This window comes from Sinocyclocheilus grahami, unplaced genomic scaffold (genome assembly GCF_001515645.1).
Source record: "Sinocyclocheilus grahami isolate Dianchi unplaced genomic scaffold, SAMN03320097.WGS_v1.1 scaffold188.1, whole genome shotgun sequence".
Classification (NCBI taxonomy): Eukaryota; Metazoa; Chordata; class Actinopteri; order Cypriniformes; family Cyprinidae; genus Sinocyclocheilus; species Sinocyclocheilus grahami.
This window is the reverse complement of record NW_015505367.1, coordinates 558,792-566,532: the sequence shown is the minus strand read 5'-3', so window position 1 is coordinate 566,532 and position 7,741 is coordinate 558,792. Positions and strand designations below refer to the sequence as shown.

Here is a 7,741-nt window from a genome sequence, read left to right as displayed (position 1 = left end):
CTCCTGTCTATTCTGTTAGGAGATTACTAGATGTTCGTTGTCGTGGCAGGGGTTTCCAATACCTGGTGGACTGGGAGGGTTACGGTCTTGAGGAGAGGAGTTGGGTTCCGGCTCGGGATATTCTGGATCAGTCGCTGATCGAGGACTTCCGCCGGACACAAGGTAAACCCCCCTCCCTAGAGTCGCCTGGTGGCGTTCCTTAGGGGAGGGGGTACTGTCACGATCTCGGTGGGGTCTGCTTAGGCTTTGTTGTCATGGTGCACATGGCCTTTTGTTTTGACGGCTCGCCATGTGCTCTGCTGTCATCATGGTGTTTACCACGCCCCTCTCATTATCCCTGTTAGCTAATTCTCCCTCCTCACCTGCACCCCGTTTTGTCCTCATTATCTTCCCTTTATCTTGCCCTTATGGTTGCTGTCTTGTGTAAGTCTGTAATGTGTTGTTCTGTAGCTCAGATCGTCTCAGTGCATGCTGTGTTTTCTGACCCAGTCTTGTTTTGTTTATTTTTCTAGTCTAGTCGGTCTGGCGTTCCTGTTTTTGTCACCCTCCCCTTTTTAACCACCTGTCCCTGTAGGACTCTGGTCGGCTCTCTGCCTAGGCTCTCTCTTATCATAGGCCTGTCTCTTCACGGCAGCCCCTTCCGATTCCTCTCTGCCCACGCTCGGCACTACCTCTGGAATTCAGCAGCGGCTTTCAATTGCCGGTTCACCGCCTCTCTTCTCCGCGGGCTCGGCAGAGGCTGGTCTGACCTCTGCGCTGATCAAAGCTGACTATTTGCTGGCGGATTTGCTATCAGGCTGATTTATTGACTGAGCATTTTCTCTTATCACAGTTTTCAATAAACTTTGAATTTTTTGTTTCACCTGCTGTTGGATCCCGGTCTCGTTTCTGACACATAATGTATTTTTAACAAGAAAAATGTCACTAGGTTATGCATCAATCCTTTTAGTCATATTTCCCTACTAAAATAATAAACTATTCCATAACTTATAAATAATATATACACCAGTAACAGTTCAGTTAAGTTTAGGGTCAGTAAGATTTTAGCACATTGATATCAGCTCAGAAAGATTTCTGAAGTATCATGTGATACTGTACACTCTATAAATGGCTGCTGAAAATACTGCCCAGAAATAACTTGCATTTTAAAATATAATAACATAGAAAGCAGTTTTTTATGGTAAAAGTATTTCATAATATTACTGTTTTTGCAGTATTTGTAATCAAATAAACGCAGTCTTGGTGAGTGTAAGAGACTTCTTTCAAAAACATTAACAAAAATATTACGGACCCCAAACTTTTGATAGTGGTAGTGTATAAATGTTTATACAGTATTTGTCTGATTTAATGTTAAACATAAGAGTTTGAAATCACACAGCTAACTCAATCACAGCCAACAACAATAACCAATACATATTTACCAACAAATAAGCCAATAAGCTAAACAAATAGGACCGTGCAAAGTAGTAGGCTACTAGGTAGGCAACATGGGAAAAAAACACAATTCTATGGTTCTTGTTTTTGTTTACTTTTCTCGAAAAGATTAAGAACTAAAGAAAAAATCAAGAGAGCAAAGGCTAACCTTTTCTCTCCCTGCCTGAGCTAGTTCTTGATTTACACCTTTGAAAAAAAAGTCCATTCCATCAGAGAAAAAGTCTTGCCCACTGAGTTTTCTCAGAGGAACTAAAAAGAGCCTGGTGATTGTTATAAGGATGTGAGTGAGGAACTGAACGTACAAAGCCTGCTACAAGACAGCACAAAGTACAAGAGAGCAGAAAGAACAGAGGAGAGCACCATCAGTAGACCACTGACGGAATCATTACGTTAAAGTACAAAAATAAGACTTGAAATTCAAACATACAATACATTGTTTTTACATTACTTTTCAGCTTCAATTTTATTTGAATCATCACCACACCATACCTTTGACTTAAGGGTGAAAAATCTGCAATTGTTAGCCATTGCATTGAAGAGCACCTTACCTCAGTAGCAAACTGCTGCAGCCCACCAATATTGATGGGGCCTTCCTCAGAGGCATAGAGGTTACAACCCCCCACACACAGATCAGAGGTGGGACACACCATGCCACAGGTCAAACCCAGAGGGTTATCGGACAGGATTGCCTTGGCAGCACCATAGTAGTTCTAGAAGACACACAATAGAGTCAACTATAAACATGGACTCAAGCAGAGATTTGGAGATTTTACCTGGCCGAATAAAGGCACGTATAAGTGCTTGTGCTTAACTAACTGAGAAATATAATACACAAAGGATTATGAGATTATCACTTAAGCCAACATCAATAAACTGTGTTCGGAGTAGCTGCTGTGCGAGCAAGTTCAAGCATTTTAGTAGGTGTTACCTTGTTGGAAATGCTGGTGATGAAAGACTTGATATCCAAATTGGTGGGGCAGCTTTTCTGGCAAGGAGCATCTGCACATTTCAGGCATCTATGAAAAATCATTTTAATTTTGAAACCTCACATTTATATGCAAAACCAATATACATGAAATAAAATTTTATTCCATTGCTTTAAAGGAATAGTCCACCCAAAAAAATTAAATTTACTGAAAATGTACTCACCCTCAAGCCATCCAAGAAATAAAAGAGTTTGTTTCTTTATCGAAACAGATTTAGGAAAATGTAGCATTACATCACTTGCTCACTAATGGATGCAGTGAATGGGTGCCGTCAGAATGAAGGTTCAAACTGCTGATAAACATCACAAAAACCCACACATCCATCAATTCACGTCATGTGAAGTGAAAAGCAATGTGTTTGTAAGAAATAAATCCATTATTAAAGCATTTTAACTTTAAAACCTCACTTATGTCCAAAATACCAATCCATAATACATAATAACACTTCCTTCCAACCTCTGTTGTCCTCTCACATCAAAATCCCCCATTCTGGATGGTTTTCGCTTATAAACGGTGCTTGATCTGTGCATATGTCTCACCTGATTCAGATGAGACAACTTTATTTACTGAAGAGAGCAATAGAGGAATAGTTTGAATTTAAAAACATCTTAATGATTATTTGTTTATTACAAACATGCAGCATTTTGCTTCACAAGACATTAATAGACCCACTGGAGTCATGTTGACTACTTGTGGATTATTGTGATGTTTTTATCAGCTGTTTGGAGTCTCATTCTGACGCTACCCATTCACTGCAGAGGACCCATTGGCGAGCAAGTGATGCAATGCTAAATTTCTCCAAATCTGTTCAGATGAAGAAACAAACTGATCTTCATCTGGAATGTCCTAAGGGTGTCAAATTTGTATTTTTGGATGAACTATTCCTTTAAAGCAAAATCCACACATTTATATACCAAAGAAAAGTAAAGCATACAATATCAAATATACTACTGGCACTGCTGATGGTGTGCAGCAGTAGATAATGGTTTGCCCTTTGTGTGGTTGGAAAAAGGAGAGCTGAGAACAAATGGCTGAGCGATGCTTGTTTTATCCTAGACATGTCTCTGCACTGGTGAAGACTGATACCTCTTATAAATACTGCTGACTTCATAATGACCAGGGAACTGTTGTTGTAGACAACAACATGCCTGCTTTAAATTATACATGGGATAATTTGGCTCCAGCCAATTAAATATTCATGGAGGAACAAAATGCATGCGGCACATTCCATCGAAGAGAGCGAGCAGAACAGATTTGGATATAGGTAAGGACCCTGTGACCGTGGAATTCCAGTTGAAATCTTGAAGTCTGAAGTTGAAGTCTGACACATGCAACAGTGGTGCAATAATCATAGGTCACTTTTCGGATTCTTGATCAGTGTCACATACAGTACATCTTCAAAAATGGTTAGGCTCATGATGACCTGCCACTTTTTCTGAGCATACAATATCTGACTGACCGGGAGCAAATGCATTTAAGTAAATGTCAATGGAAATGACTGCATTCATTTAAGAGTTTTGGGAATATCAGGGCTGAATGAGTCTACAAAAAAAAAGGCTCAACAAAATCCTGGCTTAAAACTGTAGCTAATCAAACGAGCAGTGATGGGAATCGTTAAGAATTCCTGAAACAGTATGGTTGCAGTACTTTAATGATTTCATCAACGATTCTTTTAGAACTTGTGAGGAATAAATATTTTGAAAAAGAAATTCACATTTCATCACCAAATGATGGGTTATGTTTTTAAATGTGGTAACATTTATATGATTAGATTTTTTTAATAAAAAACGGTACTACACATTGTCATATGAACAACCAGTCAGTAACTACACTGATTCAAGTATCACTTTTATGTACGTATTAGTTTCACTAAAAAGAACAAACTCAGAGTCGGTTGTTTAAATCGGACTGCACTGGTTGCTCTGTATGTTTTTGATTAACTAAAAAGAACTGGCTCGTACGAGTCATTTGCTTGTTAGTCAGACAAAACTGGTTGCACTGTAGGTTTTTTATTTATTAAAAAAAGTGGTTCAAAAGAATTATTTGTTCAGGAAACAGACTACACTGCGTGCACTGTACATTTTTTATTCATTAAAAACAATTGGTTCATAAGAGTATTTTGTTCAGGAATCAGACTACACTGTCAGTGCTGCATGTTTTTTGATTAATTAAAAAATGTTTCATACAAATAATTTGTTTAGGAATAAGACTATACTGGTTGCACTGTATTTCTGATTCTCTAAAAAGAATCGGTTCATAAGTATAATTTGTTTGTGTAACGAATCAGCTCATGGAAAATATGAATAATTAGGTCCTCGAGCTTATGCAGCAGGTGTCAAGGCTGTGTCACCTGTCAACCTGAAGTGAGTTAGTCCGGGTATGATGGTTTTTTGTTGATGTTGTTAGCCAGTAGGCTATCTGTGGTACCCGTGATGTGGGACAGCCGGGTTAGACTCTCACTGGTGAGAGTGCAGGTGGTTCCAGGGATTGCCGGGAACTGTTATGGAGATTCTATAGTGTGTACAGAATTTCCGACTGACCTAGTGATGATGGCAGGAAAGCGGCAGGTGGTTGTGAGCTCTCTGCTTTGCTCAACGTCACTAGAAATCCGATGTTTGCAGTGTCGCTTGGCTCTTGTGGCGGCACCGACTTGAGCTTGCCTGAGTTGTGTTTGTAGAGCTTTCGCTGTTGGGCATGTGGGCCCGTTGCTCAATCCAACGTTGTCTGGCTGCTTCTGGGGGTGTCGACCGGTTTCAAGGGATGCTCCTCCCTTGGAGGGGCCTGATGCTGTGTTGCAGCAGGCAAGGAGTCAGAGGTTTGTCCTTCTCAGTACTCCTTAGTTGAGTTTTGTTCAAGGAGCTCTTTTGCGAGTGTCAGCAGCTCCTGTAACCCAGAAGTAGGCGTGTCCAGCTGTCCTTGTGTAGCCTCCGTTCAGCACCTGTGTGAAGGGTGTGGAGGAGGATGTTGTGGTGGACTGCTGTTGGACATACCGTGGTGTTTGCAGGATGAGGACGCCTTTTCCCAGTGGTTGGTCTGGAACCTGGGTCTGTTGCCATGGTGATGGCTCTGTCCTCTTCTGGCTAGGGCTTTCTGTAGAAGGGTTTTGCATTGTGGCAATGCTGGGTGCCTTCTGGTGCCCGCTTTGGATTATGAGTTGTGAAGTTCAGACTCAGTGGGGTTTGACAAACACCTTTAGTGGAGGCCTTGCTGCTTGTTAAAGGCCTTCTGTGTCAGGGTACGCAGCTGTTGATTAGGCATTGTGCGGCAGGCCCTAATGCCTAGATGACTTCTTGCAGCTGGTGTCCTCCGCCATCCCAGGGTAATCGTGAGCTTGGAGTAAGTTTGTCAAAGTCTGTGGTAGTAAGCATGGGGAGTTTCACGCCGGCCCTGCTTGGTGTCTGGGGCAGCGATCAGTCCGTGTTCAGACTCTGGGTCTGAGAGTATTTAGGTTGCCAGATGTGTTGTCTCTGGCCAGCTCGTTGGGGTCTGTGGGGTCACACGGTATGTGTGTCTGCAGTGATCCTCTGGAAAGGTCCTTGCCCCACCCCCTTGTGGCTGCTGATTGGTGACGTGTGAACAGTGGCTCTCGCCCCCCCCTCGCAGGTTCAAACTCTTGGCTGAGGGGGTGGACCTGCTGGCCAGGGGAAGTTCTGTTTCGTGTTTTCCCTATCTGTTCGCCTTGTGGTCTGCAAGCATATTTCAGTTCATTTGTGACACTGAATTCACCTCGTTGCGTTGCTTCGGTTCGCCTGAAAATTTTTTTTTTTGTTGCAGCTGCAGAGGTTTTCAGGGAGCTGACTTGTGAAGTGTCAAGCAGAAGGCTTTGGCTCCCTTTCCCCCCTTTCGTAGCTGTGCACAGGCATGGAGGGCTTGCACTGCTGGCGACGTGGTGTTCAACCTGCTGTCTTTTGCTTAGGTCTATGCGCAGTCGTTAGGACTGTTTAAATTCTTTCTGAACCAAGTCAAGCTCCTTTCTAATTGCTGAGTCAGGGTTTGGACCTCAGCTCTGGCTGAATGCAGCTGGCCTTGTAAGGCCTTAGATGTGGTGTCTCTCTCATTTAGTTCCACATAAGTTGTTTTAAGAGTGAATTTGTGTGAAACAGTTCTGTTTTCAAGTCCTGTGTGATGGCTTTTTCCAGCGGCGCCTGGTGTTTAGCAGCTGTTAGAGCCTCTGTGAAGACTGGTGATTTCCTTCTGTCGCACCATTCTGTGGGGTTCTTTGCATCCATTCTGTGCTATCTCTCGTTGAGCAGGTGTCAGTTCTCTGCAGAATTCTGTGACTTGCAGTTTCAGCTCATATACCTCCTGTCTGAGGCCCTTGAGGGTGTGGGCCGAGGAGAGGATGATGCTGGTCAAGTGTTCGCTTATGTCGCAGTCTCGCTGTTCCTTTCTTTGCCATGGCAGGTCGTTGGCTGCTTTGAGCTGAATGATGTCCATTACAGTGCTCTACTGAGTGTCCAGGTGGTCCTGGTGAGCTGCCAGGGCTGGATGTCTGTGGAATGTCTGCGACATACTGGCACACTTGTGGGAACACCAGAGAGAGAGAGACACAAGGCAAATGCAGGTACGTACAGAGGTGTTAAACTATCTCTAAGGGGAACGGCTGTGTAGGCCGTGTAAGGTATGACTAGCTGGTGGGAGGCAGCTAGTGAGGTAAGGTGCTATGTTTTTTTGTTCGTGAACACAAAGGAAGAGTTTGAGTAACTTTGTTGAGGGGCCGTAAGCAGGGGTCAGCTGATGACCGGGCTATACTACTGATGGTTCACGGGTTTGGTCACTATGACGAAACTGAAATAAAATAAGATGAACTAAAAAAAAAAAAGGAACATTTTTACCTATTTTAGTTGTTTTCTAAGAGATATGGCTAAGCAGGTTTCACTTGTGTGTGATGCTGCAATAGACTTCATAACCCTAGGGTTAGGCTGTTAGCTAAACTAGCAGGGACCCACCAAATACCTCGTCAAAAGAAAAAGAAACAGTGGGAATTGTTTCTAGTTTTATGTTAGCCTACATTGTGTTGCAATGGTAGCTGCCCTTCAACGTATTAGGCCTGGCACTGAGGCGTGAGGAGAAGTAGAGAGGAAACAGGGATTATGCTACTAATAACCTGTATAACTCGCTAAGGAAACAACAGTTGCTCGAACTACTGTAATCCTATCCAAAAACGACGATGGTGATGGTGAAATAACTAAAATAAGGTAAAAGTAAAAACACAACAACAAAAAAAAAATTTAAATAAATAAAATAAAAAAAGGGGTCCTAAGAGCTGTAGGAAATTAAAAGGGGAAAGTAAATAAACAAAATAAAAAAAAATAAAAAAA

General features: G+C 42.4%; 1 protein-coding gene across 4 annotated transcripts in view; it reads right to left on the bottom strand.

The window, feature by feature from the left end:
* dpydb (dihydropyrimidine dehydrogenase b) overlaps window positions 1-7,741 on the bottom strand; it is a 168,681-nt gene that overhangs the window by 124,775 nt on the left and 36,165 nt on the right. For all 4 annotated transcript variants that reach the window (XM_016284786.1, XM_016284785.1, XM_016284783.1 and 1 more), the window contains 2 exons: window positions 2,363-2,450; window positions 1,983-2,144 (listed from right to left, as the gene is read on the bottom strand). In XM_016284786.1, coding sequence (XP_016140272.1) covers window positions 1,983-2,144; window positions 2,363-2,450 — 250 coding nt within the window. The remainder of the gene's footprint in view (window positions 1-1,982; window positions 2,145-2,362; window positions 2,451-7,741) is intronic.